The sequence below is a fragment of the Pinus tabuliformis genome, chromosome 3_2 (assembly GCF_031772625.1).
Source record: "Pinus tabuliformis cultivar Carrire ecotype Pingquan chromosome 3_2, CPIR1, whole genome shotgun sequence".
NCBI lineage: Eukaryota > Viridiplantae > Streptophyta > Pinopsida > Pinales > Pinaceae > Pinus > Pinus tabuliformis.
In genome coordinates this window covers 53,612,963-53,627,833 of record NC_142302.1, presented here as the reverse complement: position 1 = coordinate 53,627,833, position 14,871 = coordinate 53,612,963, and the positions used below count along the sequence as shown (strand labels likewise).

The 14,871-nt window shown below is 39.8% G+C and overlaps 1 protein-coding gene across 1 annotated transcript in view; it reads right to left on the bottom strand.

Moving 5' to 3' along the window:
• Positions 1 to 9,305, bottom strand: part of LOC149179769 (protein REVEILLE 8-like) — a 318,742-nt gene extending 309,437 nt beyond the window's left edge. The window contains exon 1 of the mRNA XM_089415801.1: positions 8,870 to 9,305. Coding sequence (XP_089271927.1) covers positions 8,870 to 9,105 — 236 coding nt within the window. The 5' untranslated portion in view covers positions 9,106 to 9,305. The remainder of the gene's footprint in view (positions 1 to 8,869) is intronic.
• Positions 9,306 to 14,871: the final 5,566 nt, after the last annotated feature.

Here is a 14,871-nt window from a genome sequence, read left to right as displayed (position 1 = left end):
ATCAAGGACGGCATTCATCTCTTGAATCTAGCCACCAAGGTGTTATCACATGTTGCTAGTTCTTCATTTTCTAAGAGGGATTACAGTACATATGGCTTCATTGATTTGGTGAAGCAAAACAAATTAGGAGCAATGAATGTTGAAGATATTTGTATGTTTTGTTAATTTCTGGTAGCATCGGATGTGCTCTAAGTCTCAAAATTTGTAGGGAGGCTTAGACACATGCATTCTCCAATACCCAGAAATCGTTTTGGGAAATTCCACCCGGAGACAATTTTATTAAAATAATTAATTATTTTTAATGGGACCCTAAGTCTAAACTTAGGAAATTAAAATAATTAATGGGTATTAATCTAAATTGTGGGTGTAACTTCTAGAAGAAGACGAGGATCAAGACAAAATGATCTAAGCCAATGATTAGAGGTTAATCAAGGTCGTTGGTTGTCCAACAGAAAGATATAAGAAGAGGCTTGATGGCCACTTGGAGAACACACATCGAGTGAAGATCAAAAGATCGATTTTCTGAAGCAGAGCAGCTGCCAGAAAGAATTTCGAAGTGATCTTTTGCAATGAGGGGTAGGGATAGTAGCCGGTGAGGAGTTTCCCTGGGCCGGTGAGTACAAGGCAGAGAGGACAAAATGATGTCCAAAAAGAGGTTGACGCTGGCCCACGCAGAGTTAACGCAGTGGCAGCGCAGATCCTAGAGGGAGATTGAATTCCTACTGAGGAAATCAAGTTTCAGAAGCCAGGAGTCGGGATGTGAGACCGAGAGGCTGGAAATCGAAGTTTCTAGTCAGCAGAGGGTCCGAAGGAGGAGGAGCAATCCCTAGAAGAGGTGACGCAGAGATTGTGTGGGGTTGACGCGGTTCTACGCAAAATCTGACTCAGAAGGGACGCAGAGCCTCTATTCCAGCAAGATCATAGTCAGATTCTTCCAGTGACAAGGTGAGAGCATCTCACTACTTGTTTTGTCCAGTTTCTCTCTATATAGGATAGCCAGTTGGGCATCCAACGAATTGTACTCAGAATTACTACTGCATAATAATAAAACCCTCAGTTGTTGCACCAGTTTTCCCACAATGGGTTTTTCCGGGGACATTTGTCCAAAAATAACTGTGTAGATGTGTTGTATTTCTTTCTTGTTCAGTTTCTTGTTTCCGTATTTTATTTAAATTGTGAAGGTTGCAATGTATTCGTTTCAGTGTTTATTGTAGGACAATAAATAATTTGGTTCAGTAATTAACAAATAGGAGAAACGTAATCAATTGTTGTAGTAGGAATTGGGCATCCAAATTTTCACATGGTATCGGAGGTGAAACAAGAGAACAGTGTCAGAAGAGCCCAGCGCTGAAGGAGAAAAGGAGTTTGAAATTCCTGCAAAGGCAACAATTTGAATCTCCAGAGGGTTTGCGCAATCAGTGTTGGAAAATCAAAAAGGTAGTAAAGATTTTCTCGATCTTGATAATTACTTGTGATGTTACTTGTTATTATGATTCTTTATATCTTCTTTCTTTAGTTCATCAAGCAATTACACAAAGCAGCAGCACATAAAACAATGAACACAAGATGTAGGCACATGCCAGGGCAAAATCCCCCTCGAGGGGAAAACCCAATCAAAGTAATTCTTCCTTTCAATAGTATTCTTTGAGACTCTTCACCCTAGACCTTGACTAGACCTTCCCTCCACACCAAGTCAGCCTCCAGAAGATTGATCTCTTTCCAGCAACTTCGACTATGCAGCAACTTGCGGCAGCTCACGACTTCCGACAGCAGTCCAACTTGGGAGACTTCGTTCTCCCAATCCAGAGCACGAAACAGAGAGAGATAACCACCAAAATTTCGATTTTCCTTTACTCCTCCCCAAACCCGCATTCACTTCGGCTTCTCGGAAACAAACTTTCCCAGCTTCCTACTTTACACTTCTGCCTAGCAAACAAACTTTCGCACTTTTGCCCAAAAGAGAGAGAATGAGAAGGGATGATTCAAATGAATTCGTAGTCCTTCCCTTTATAGGCTTCTTGTGGGGTAGGATGGATCGTTAAGCCGACTTGATCTTCTCTTAGTCCGACATGGTGTGGAGGTTCCATAATTCATAGTTGACTCAATACTTAACCAATTTACATGATTCAGAAGCCTAAGAAGGGTCTCTTTAAATGTACAATAACTCTATAGACTCAGAATAAATCCTAGAAGTCCTCAATGGGGAATTTGACCTAAACCATGGTGACCCAAGCGTGAAACCCATGCTTTAATAAATCACAATAATAATAATAATAAAATATTTTCTTTATTCTTTTGACAAGTACATTACATGGTGACTCAAGTACATTATTGAAGACCGAACATAGTTACTTTTTCCAACAATCAGGCCAGGAGGCAAGATTTTCGTGGTAAATCTCTTTCTGAGTGAGTTGACAAAGAAGTAGGATTTACAGATCAAATCTGTTAGCAGCAAAAGGAGCAGCGCAGCAGAAGCTTCAGTGAAGAGAGGTTTCTAGTGGGACGCAATTTTCTGCAGGCAGTTGCTGGACAGAAAGACGTCAGAAGAGAAAAGAGAGACACTTGAGAGAATTTCTTCCTCGGAGAATTCCTAGCCAGGGAATTCAAATTCTCATTTGCTAAGCAGCAGCAGGAGAGAGGAGGTCATTCGACTTTTTCGATTGGCAAAGATGGCAGCGAGTGGATTGAGAGATCAGAATCGGTTGGATGGTGCATCCAACTATGTGATCTGGAAGGCAAGGATGTCGTGCCTTTTGGATGAGCATTTTCTCAAAATCTACGTCTACAGCGTGGTAGCTGAGCCCTTAGATCCAAATCCGCTCAAGAAGTACAAGGGAGAAATGGCGAATACAGAGAGAATGATCCTCGACGGAGTAAAGGATCATATAGTCTGTCACATCGCTAGCAGAGACACTGCCAAGGAGATGTGGGATGCATTGTTGACGCTGTATCAAGGATCTTCTAAGCAGCAAAAGATGTACTTAGAGCAGAAGATGAGATCTCTGCAAATGCAGAAGGGGGAACGCATTGATCTATTCCTCACTAAGCTTTAGGATACCTGAGATGAGCTGGCAGTTGTTTAGTCAACCCCTCAAGGTTCCGAGATGGTAAGACTGGCCCTAAATTCAGTATCTAAGGAATGGCAAGTCTTTGTCCGGAGCATCCTGGGCAAGGCGACTTTTCCAAACTAGGATGAAATGTGGACAACGCTTAAGCAAGAGGAGCTGAGGAGAGACTTGGTCAAGTGTAAACTTGACGGAAGCAGCAGCAGTGGGTCGAAGCCAAGGAGGAGGAAGAGAATGCAGCCCTCGCATCCAAGGGGTAGCAGGAGCAACAGAAGAAGAAGAAAGATGTTTCGAAGATCAAATGCTTCAGGTGTGGTGAATTCAGTCACTGCGCAACACAGTGTCCTCTCAGGAAGAAGGACAAAGATGAGAAGCATGATCCGAAGGTTGCAACCGTGAAGATCGAGGAGGAGGAGTTCACCATGACAGCCCAAGCATCTCCAAGAGGGAGGTGGGGTGATCTAGAGTTGTAGTTCGAAAGGACTGCAATTGGGCAGGATCCTTGAGGAGCCCACCTCTTGAATCAATTCCTTGCTACGGGAGCCTAGATCAGAAGTAGCAGGATGGACTGGGTCAGTTGATGCAGAGGAGTGCTGGAGTGACAATTGCAGTGGCTAGTAGAGCCAGAGACTGAGCAGCGTAGAGCAGAGTTGGCAACAGTGCAGATGGCATAAAGCAGAGGTCAGCAGCAACGCAGAGGCTTCAGAGGGTCAGCGCAAAGACTTGCAGCAGTCAGAACTCCAGCAACGAGATGCATCATGCTAAACACCAGTTCAGTAATTTGGGATGCTTTTCCGTTATTGATGCAATAGCAGCAGCGGTTGGGGAAGGTCGTCGTGCAGATGCAGAGTTGGCAGTGGCAAGGCCAATAGCAACACAGGTGCAGAATTAAGAGGGAGTTGCAGTACAGATGCAGTGTTGACAGTGGCAGGGTTAGCAACAGTACAGATGCAACATTTGCGCAATAGTTGGTGGGTAGAGATGTCAAACATCAACAGCGCAAAAGGAGATGTTACAGAACAGAGTGATGCTTCAGTGGGGTGCATTGCTAGAGCACACTCTTCACTAAGAGGGAGTGTTGATTTATGGTAGCATCAGATGTGTTCTAAGTCTCAAAATTTGCAGGGAGGCTTAGGCACATTCATTCTCCAATACCCAAAAATCGTTTTGGGAAATTCCACCCGGAGATAGTTTTATTAAAATAATTAATTATTTTTAATGGGACCCTAAGTCTAAACTTAGGAGATTAAAATAATTAATGGGTATTAATCTAAAATGTGGGTGTAACTTCTAGAAGAAAATAAGGATCAAGTCAAAATTATCTAAGCCATTGATTAGAAATTAATCTAGGTCGTTGGTTGTCCAACAAAAATATATAAGAAGAGGCTTGAGGGTCACTTAGAGAACACACATCGAGTGAAGATCAAAAGATCAATTTTCTGAAGCAGAGCCGCTGCCGAAAAGAATTTCGAAGTGATATTTTGCAGTGAAGGGCAAGGATAGTAGCTAGTGAGGAGTTTTCTTGGGCCGGTGAGTACAAGCCAGAGAGGACAGAACGATGTCCAGAAAGAGGTTGACGTTGGCCCATGCAGTGCTGATACAGTGGCAGCGTAGGGCCTAGAGGGAGATCGAATTCCTACTGAGGAAATCGAGTTTCAAAAGCCGGGAGTCGGGGTGTGAGACCAGGAGGCTGGAAATCGAAGTTTCTAGTCAACAGAGGGTCCGAAGGAGGAGCGCAATCCCTAGTAGAGGTGATGCAGAGACTGCGTGGGGTTGACGCAGTTCTGCACAGAAGCTGACGCAAAAGGGACGCAAAGCCTCTATTCCAGCGAGATCAGAGTCGGATTCTTCTAGTGACAGGGTGAAAGCATCTCACTACTTGTTTTGTCCAATTTCTCTCTGTATAGGATAGCCAGTTGGGCATCCAACGAAATGTACTCAGAATTACTACTGCATAATAATAAAACCCTCAGTTGTTGCACCGGTTTTCCGACACTGGGTTTTTCCGGAGACATTTGTCCAAAAATAACTGTGTAGATGTGTTGTATTTATTTGTTGTTCAGTTTCTTGTTTCCGTATTTTATTTAAATGGTGAACGCTGCAGTGTATTCGTTTCAGTGTTTACTGTAGGAAACAGTAAATAATTTGGTTCCGTAATTAACAAATAGGAGAAACGTAATCAGTTGCTGCATTAGGAATTTGGGCATCCAAATTTCCATATGTTCATTCAAACCTTCGTCTTTTATCATCATTCTAATCCAAAGTATAAAAGGGTCTGAACAAGATGTGGGATGTGGAGTTCGATATCTCCAACTTAAATGTCATTGAATGCCATGACTCACCTCAACCTACTCACGGATATTACACCACCAATCTAGTGTTCTATTGCAGCTTCTAACATTCTTAGAATAAAAACAACAAACAATGCCCTACTTCCTCACTTCTTCTTTGCTGGCTTCTTCCAAGCTCACATAGCCAAACTGAAAATGTACAAGTGAGCATGAATTTAGGATTTAAAATTATAAAAGGGGGCAACACTTGGTTGTTTTAGGGCTTCCTCCTGGCTTCACCATAAATGCAACCTGATTAGGGCTTTTTAATTATTCATGCTAAATCAACAATGTTTCTGAAATCCAAGTATGCATCAAAGTTGCCCAAGGTATACAGCAAGGTACGCGAAGGTATTGCAAGGTATTATGGGTATGGGTACAGGCACATTTCCAATATGTGGGTATTGGTAGGATACGAAAAGTCCAACCCCTGAGAACACACACCCATGCTACTTAGGTTTAAAGGTAACCATGGACAAATCCTACAAATCTATTATCAAATTTTGGGGACAGGGGCAAATAATTATACAGAATTCAAAGCTATCACCCTTTATATTATGGAAGCCCTTAATACAGGCTTCAGGAAGGCTACATATGAAAGGGGCTCAAAACTGGTGATAAACATCCTTAATAAGAAATCCAAAAGCTCATCATGGGAAGTGGCAGCAACATAACATGGCGTAGAAGAGTGATTCAATCCTTTGAGGAGCGCAGGTTTGTACATGTCAAAAGAGGATCCAACCAAGTGACTGCCTTGCTAGCTAACTAGGCTATATCTGAAATTACTCAAGTCTTGGCCTTAACAGACCAACCCCCTTGGTTGAACGTAAAGATTGGAAAAAAGAATTACCTAGGTCCCTAGGTAGCCCTCCCTCCCCCTACTCTTATTCCTGATGGGACACCGAATTCCAACACTATTCTTTGCAGATGGCATCACCTCAAATACAGTCTCCTCAAAAGTATGAAAGTGGATTATCCAGCAATCTTCATCCGTTATCACTAGAATTTATGAGGGCTTGACTTCTAAAGTAGTAATCAAGGGTAGTTTCAGTATGAGTTTCGCTTCTTTTCCCAAACTCCGTTCATCTAAGTGAAGTGTAAGCATGGCAGAAGAAGGCAGTTGAGTTCGCCTCAGAATCAGGGCTTTCATAACTCAACAGGGCAAACTGCAAGTTCGTTAAAATTAAGACTTGGAGACAGCAAAGAATTCTCAGGTGACATTAAAAAGGTTGTACTTGGTGCTCTGTGGATATGGAAAGAGGCCTAGATATGGAGACAAGTGTAATTCTATCAGACAGGGAAAGCTTGAAGAAAAACAGCAACTCTTTTAGAAAAATAGGTTACTCTCTACAAGGTATCTGATAGGGAGAAATTGTAAGATGAAGATTTTAGGCATAAAATTGAAAACTGTTTAGAATATCTGGTTGACTTCATGGCCAAGCGTCAGGCCCCTTTGTTCATGGACGAAGAGCCAGGCCCCGCAAGCACAAAGAAGCACCCCACCCTGGTGCATGATATCCTACAGGCTCTCCCAGCAAGGAAAGTGATAATAAGGTTTCTTTGGTTTGTACTGTCAATATCCTGCCTTAATTATTTTCTGTAAGCAATTCTAGTATGTAAATTCAGGTCTTCTGGTTTAATTTCTACTATCTAGGTCTGTCTACCAAGATGTTTGATTGCAGTCAATGGCTTAGCTGGTTGGTGAAGCAGGGATGGTGATATTCCCCCTCCCGGGTTCAATTTCCCCAGGCACGTGTTCACCCATCATGGGCCGTCATGGCCACATAATGCTGAATATTGTGGCTCTTAGCCAAAGGATGCAGACAAATGATCTGCTACGAGGAAGCATCCATAGTCCCAAAAACAAGGGCAATTAAAATGTGTAAGCCCTGTTTTTGGTATAATAAGCCCAAATACATTCCAGGATTCCCCTGATACATTCAGCAATGGGTGTTTTTATATAAAATAAAAAAATTATTTTTATCTTAAAGATAGGGTTGATTCATAGTCATAAATCTAATCTCTACTCCATGACACCACCTTCTCAAAAAATACATTTATATCCCAGAGAGTCGCTTTTACACCCAATAAAATGGCAAATACAAGCAAGAAGTGATCACATCATACTCGTAGCTGATTTCAGGTGAGTCATTTTACAGTTCTTGCTAACTTTACACGTGTCCATACTCCACTAATAATTCAGTTAAAAATTACGCATAAAAATGAGTACACACGTATCCATGAACAATTCATTTAAAATTTAAAGCTAGAAATTATTATAGACCGCTTCACACAAGGTAGGATTTGAATAGAATTCTCAGCGGGCTCTTGTATCCCTGCATTTTGTATAGGCTTCTCATGATGGATGTAATCTCTGATCTCTTTAACCTAGTTCGGACTCAGCTGAACATTGATATAAATTTCAATTTAATCTCTCATCTCTTTGAACTACTTTGGGCTCAATGATGGATGTAGTATCTGCTCCCTTTGGCCTTGTTTGGACTGAACTAGCAGTTAATACGAATATCAATGTAATCTCTCATCCCTCTGACCTTGTTTGGGCTCAAATGAACAGTAATATAAATTTCAATGTGTATGGACTTCTGGAGGCAATCTCTCATCTCTTTGATACAGTTTGAACTTTGGTCTCTGGTGGACATCAATATTAATTTCAATTTTTCATTTCTATTAGTTTGAACTTTGGTCTCTGATGGACATCAATAATAATTTCAAATTTTCATTTCTATTAGAATTTTGTTAAGCTACTCTGTCAGATATAAAGTCAACCGAAATTGATTAGAGTCGACATATTTTGAAAACTTCTTGAAGAACCCTAGGACTCTATCTTTTAAAAAACAGAAAATGTTTCCGGCCATTTTCATTTGTTCTGTTAAGATTACTTTATGCTAATTTTACTGAAAGACGTCAACTAATGCTGACTAGCCCTAAATCTGCCTCAACCTGTGCGCTTAGAATGAATTTTAAATTGCCCGACGAGGGACTTGCATACTTATTTAGAAGATATCTTAACTTATTCTGCAAGAAGGCCGTTTATGTCAGCCGGGACAACGGCCTGCGACCAGCAATCTAAGTTCAGATATCATCTACATGTTTAAACATGTGAATTCGCTGGGGTTTCTCAAAGGATATGTTCGGCCTCTCTTAAAAGTATGCATAGCCAATTCAAAGCATTGCACGCGTGTCATGAGAACTTTACAGTGAGTTAAAAGCGCAGCCACAGCAATACTTGTTGAGCGGCAGTGCGAAAGTCAGCTTCGTAATTCAATGTCCAGGTCTGTTTAGAGTAATTTGAAAATGTGGTCGCAACTTATTCAAACGTTTTTTTCTGCACAAATTGAAGGTTATTTGCGTACAAACCCCGATGGCGGGAGTTCAGTGTGAGCCGAAGGTCGGAAGTTCGATTCAGAATGCAAAGAAAGTATTGTACATGAAATTGGAAGGAGGGGAACGTACAGTTGAAGTGCTTCGAGGAATTTATCGTGCTCTTGCTCAGACCAGCTCTCTCTGGACTTGGTGATGGTATAGGGTTTCCTTATTTTCTTGGCAGAATCTTCTGACGCTGAAGCTGAAACTGAAGCAGAAGACAAATTAGGGGCCAAACCTGGTAGAGCCATTCCTACCAGATCCACGCTGCTACCTCCCGAAGTCGTCTCAAAGCTGTCACGGTATGTTTCCGCAAGCATAGGCATAGCCTTCAAGCATGATCAATCGTATCTCGAATAACAATCTGTATTGCAGATTGAAAAAGAAAATATGGATGACAGGGATATATCTGCTTGGATTTGCGAAACACCGACTCCCGATGTTTTGAGTAAAGATCAAGAATTAGAAGCGAGTGAAACAGTGTATAAGTGTTAACCATGTATTTAAAGAATGGCGCCTAGGACAAAAAGAAATGATAGTAAAACTAAAGCGGAAGCCAAGACGTGGAAAGAGGACTATCCAGAATGGAAAGAGCGGATCAAGCTTTGCCATTTGGGGAATATGCATCCAAAGCCACATAATAACATGTGGCTTTCAGATTATGATAGAGAATATGATTACAAATGTTGGGAACCTATTTAAACGCATTAAGATGATGGATTTTTTTTATTTTTTTAATTGCAGATGAAGTGATTTTCATTTTTTATAAATCACATTTGAATTCCATGGAAGTTTGAGGGATGATTAAAGTTTCAATAATGGTTCAAAGAGATTTTCATTTTTTGTAAATCATAGTTGAATTCCATGGATGTGAGGGATAATTAGAGTTTTAATAATGGTTAAAATTTTATTTAATGGTAGATGTCATCAATTGGAAAAAAAAAAAAAAAAAAAAGTTAAGTTATTGAGTTATGAAATTTATAAAAGGGAATTAAATGTTTAATTTTTTTTAATTCAAGTTTGTTTTTAGGTTGGAAATATAAAAAGATTATATATTTTAAAATTATTATGTGATTTTATTAATATTGTGAAAGAATTAAGATAGAATTTGTGTTGGAAATATTGAGAAGGGTTTCAATAAATATTTATTTTATTTTTGACAATTTTTCACTTAGGTAAATTTGGAATTGATTCACATCATATAATTAATCATTTATAATGTATGAACATAGAAATTAATGTATAAATCAAAATTTGAAGAAGAAATACTTGAAAACAATCTTTAATTTATTACAATTTCTTGTGAGGACACCAATCTTTTGTAAGCACCAACTTACAAAAATTGCAAGCTCCAACCTATCAAGAAGATGAGGACACCAACCCTTAGTAAGCACCAACTTATAGTAATTGCAGGCTCCAACCTGAACTCAGCCTTTAATACACCAAAACTTGGACTTCAAATTAGGCTTGAACTTGGCCTTCAAGACACTAGGACTTGGCCTTCAAACTAGGCCTAAACTAGATCTTCAAATAGCAAAACTCAGCCCTAAAACTCAACCTTCAAACAATAGAACTCATCCCCTAAAACTCATCCTTCAAACAATAGTATGCAACCATGAAACTCCGCCTTCCCAGGGACAGAACTCGACTCTCAAATCAAAACTGCAACTCGGCCTTAAGACAAGCTTGAAACCCAGCATCTATGGGACAAAATTTGGCCCTCAAGACAGACCTAAAGCTCGGCCTTCTCCTCACCATAACTCATCCTACTTAGCCTCCAAAGACACCTATACTCAAACCTCAAAAATAGACCTCAAACAAACCAAAAACCCTTTCCAAAAACAATGCCAAAAACCCTTCAAAAGATTTGCCAAAACCCTTCCACAAAAAATTGCTTCACCTTAGCTTCACTTTAGTTCTTCTTGGTTCATGAGGTATGAACTTAGCCTGCTCTTTTGCTCTCCTAAACATAGAACCAAATGCTTGAGTTAAGTGATTAGAAATTCTCCTTCTCACACCTATTTATAGTGTGTTTGGATGTTAAATTAGGGTCAACTGGTGCAACTGGAAAAATGTATTGTGGATATTCAAAAATTCATTTCTCCTCACCCGTGAGGAGTTCGAAAGCAAGCCATATATCATTGGAAAGGTCTCAGAATAATCTTTCCAACCATATATATTATGCTCTCATTTGAACTAGGTAATTGGATCAAAAATTCCTTCAAAGAGAGGGTATCCAAATGGGGTTTGTTTGTACTTAGGTTGGGTCACCTTGACAAAATATTTCATATCTCCTCATTCCTATGGAATTAGAAGGAACTCCATATACCATTGGAAAGGTCTCAGAATATGTTATTTGACTATATAATTTCCTTTTTCATTTGGACAACCTTTAACATCAATATCAACCATTTTCAACAATCTGGATTATATTTTTTTTAAATGTACTAATAATCAAAATTGAAAATATTTTAGTATATATTTTCTTTGCATTTTATAAGTTAATAGTTTTTCCAATAATTCATTTACACAATTTGCTACCAGTTGTCCCTCTTTTGAAACCTTGCTACTATAGATGTTTGTCTAATCTTGAATATCATGCTTGCAGTGCTTACTTTAGCCCATACAAGGCTTTCTTAAATCTACACACATAATTTATATTATGTGACAACTAGAACCCTTCAGGTTGTTTTATATAAGCTTCCTCTTCAAGTTATCCATATAGAAATGTTGATTTATGTTGAGAAATGGCAACAAGCAATTCCAGTTTAATTTGTCCTTGAACTAAACTAAGAATTAAAATCGAATTCTATTCTCATAGCAACTTGTAAATAGTTAATTAAGTTTAATTAACTTAAATAGCTTAGGAATTTCGAGTTGGAAGTCTTTTTGTAGTCATGTATATGTTCTCCCTAAATTTTAGGAATCCAGTATGAGTTTAAATTGAATTGGAAATTAGATCACTCAGTTTACTGAGTTAAGTTCAGTTAAATTAGTTTCAAACTATTCAAGGAACTAATAGAGGACTAACAGTTAGTTGGTGCACTAGTGCATCCACTAGTGCTACTCCAGTTAATTGAAGATTCCCTCATGAGAAACTCATGCATGTCAGTTCGGAGAAAGACACAGTTGAGACTAGAGTGTAGGGACAATGTACTATCAGTTGTATTATTTATTGGAGTGTAAATATCATGCATGCATCAAAGATTGATCCTATGTTTGGATTCCGCAGTTTTGGAAGCATGAATTCCCTTTAAATACGGTTTATTCATCCTAGGAATTACACAAGAGATTAGGGGCTTGGAGAGTTGCAGAATTGGCTAAGTGTTGCCCAAAAGCTAGCTTGTGAGCTGAGAGAGTTGAGCATGCTTGTGCGGAATTGTTCTAGTGAGAACAAGCTTTGTATCTTCACTCATATTTCTAATATATACAATATAAATAGTATGGTTTTGAGCAGTGGCTTTCCCCAGATACATCTTGTGTTATGCGCCATTGATTTATCTTCTTCTTGTTCATATTGTTTTCATCGATCTATTGGCTTTCGCTGGTTGAAAGTAGAAGTAGATTCTTGTCTTATGCTTTAGTACATTGCATGAGCTTGTGAATCTACAGGATTTTCTACAATTTCATATCCATCTAATAAAAATGAAACTTTTTGTGATAGGAAAACACTAAAAAAGTCTTATTGCATCCAATCTTGCAATAGGAGCAAAAGTTTCTTCGAAGTCTACTCCTTCAACTTGAGCATACCCTTTGCATGCTAACTTGGCCTTGTTCCTTATAACTTGTCCATCCTCATTTAACTTGTTTCTAAGCACCCATTTTGTGCCAATGACATTTTTATTTATTGGTCTTAAAATGAATTATGATCCAAATTTATGCAGGAATGAAATGAAATACATATTTAAACAGAAACAAAGGGCTACAGCAAAAATTGAACTTCAATTAATTAATAACAAATGCTAAAAATTGTTTGCATGCAATATGAAAACAAACTAGTTGAGTGATGCTAGCTTATATCTAAGAAGAGATGTGATGGCTACAAGCCTTATGAACTGTGTTATAATGAGGCTTGGAGGCCTATTTATTATTGAGGAATAATGGAAACCCTAAACATCCAAAAACCTAACCCTAGGAGATGAAGCGCCAAAAGTTTGTGGGGCCTGTTGGGATTAGTTGGAATGCCAACTTCTCGGGGTCATAATTTGGGCATATGATCTCAATTTAGCATGCATGATACCTCGTTAGAAAGATCTGTTTGAGTACATTTTTCCTAGAAAGCCCATGGCGATTAGGAGCAAGATTGGTTCATTTTCCAAAAAAACGTTGTTTAGGGCCTAAAAACAGCTCTGGAAGTTCAAGAATCGAAAATTTGCCAAAAAAAGAAAGTTGTGCTAGAAACTAAAAGGAAACAGTGTTGGGGGTCCTAGTGGAATTGGCGGGTGGCCACCAATGTCCACCTGGATCAGTCCTCCCCCCCTTAGGAAGCAATGGTGCCCATTATGTTGAGTGCCTCCACGAGAGGGGGAAACTTCTACTAAATTTGCTCCCTAGTGAGCCACTTGCCTTGGTGCAGGAGCTAGCCAGCTTCGACAACCCGATATAGTTGGATCCTCTGTTGGTGACTGTTCTTGATTTGTGTGTCCATGATCCGATTAGTTGTGGCATGTTCAATGCAACATGGGTTGAGCTCTATTGGTGTCAATTGTTAAGAAATGTATAATGTGTCCAATAATGGTGGAAAGTATGGCCGAAGACGGTCCACATTGAATATTGGGTGCAAGCCAAGGAATGGGGGGATATTGAGCTCGACGGTGTTGTCTCCCACAGCCTTGGTGATGGTGTAAGGCCCATATCAGAGTAGCTGAAGCTTTCGATGGGCTCTGGCAAGGCGTTTTTTCCCCATATCCAACCAAACTTTGTTGCCCCCTAAAACTTATGTGGCAGTCGATGTTGATCATGTCATTGTTTGTACTTGGCACTGGCTTTATCCAAGATGGCATGAACCTATTAGTAGATGTGTTGAATGTGCTCAATAAACCTAGTAGCTTTATCAGTTTCAAACTGAACATGTGCAATTTTTTCTTGTGTAGTGGAAAGAGGAATTGCAACATTAATGGGACATAATGGTTTAAATCTCAGGCCCACTTGAAAGGGGTTGTGGTCAGTCGAGCTATGGAGAGCTTTGCTATAACTATCTTGTACATAGGGAAGACTCACATCCCATGTTCGTGAATGTTTAGAGTTGTACATGCATAGTATGTGCATTATCATCGTGTTGACGACCTATGCATGTGTTGTAGTGGCTACAACCACCCTCCAAAATTTTGCCTTAGCTTCTTTTTAGAGCCTCCCTACCAACCATCCTTAACAACATGTCTTGCGTTGTCAAGTACATAGGCTTCATTTGTTTTTCAGTGGCTTGCTAGCCTGTGCATGTCAGTTTGCTTCACTCTCTTCACAGATACCATTCCGGACTTAAGTTATTTGCTGGCTAAGAAGTTCCCTCAGAAAATTACGCAATTTTGGAGGGGAACCAACCTCCTCTCCATAAATTTCACAAATCTGTTGGGCAGCCTGTTGGGCTCAGAAATTGCACAGAACAGTCAGACAGGCTTCCTTGAGAAAACTGCGCAGTCTGCCCCAACACTACATCTCAACCCAAAAATTGCGCAATTCTGGGTAGCAGTCACTTGCTGACCCCAGAAATTGCACAATCCCTCTGGGATAGCCAGCCTAGAAACTGCGCAAATTTTCATCCCAGGCTCACAGACCGATGCATGTGCCTTCAGGTTAACCTGTTCCCTCCGGGACTGAGCAAAACTGATTTGCATGCATGGGCTGCTTTTCCCAAATTAGCAAATGGCAACATGCAAAAGGAATCCCTAGATTTAGGGATATATTTTTAGCAACTTGAGGTTACATGCAAAGATCGTTCTGGAAACCTCTCGCTAAGTGTCACTTTTTCCTAAATTTGTGGCATGCGTGTCATAACCTTGATCTTATCAAAACTTATGAATCAGACACTACAAACCTCATTCCTCACATCGATCTTACATCTTTGACATCCCACATCACATCAAGGAGTCTTC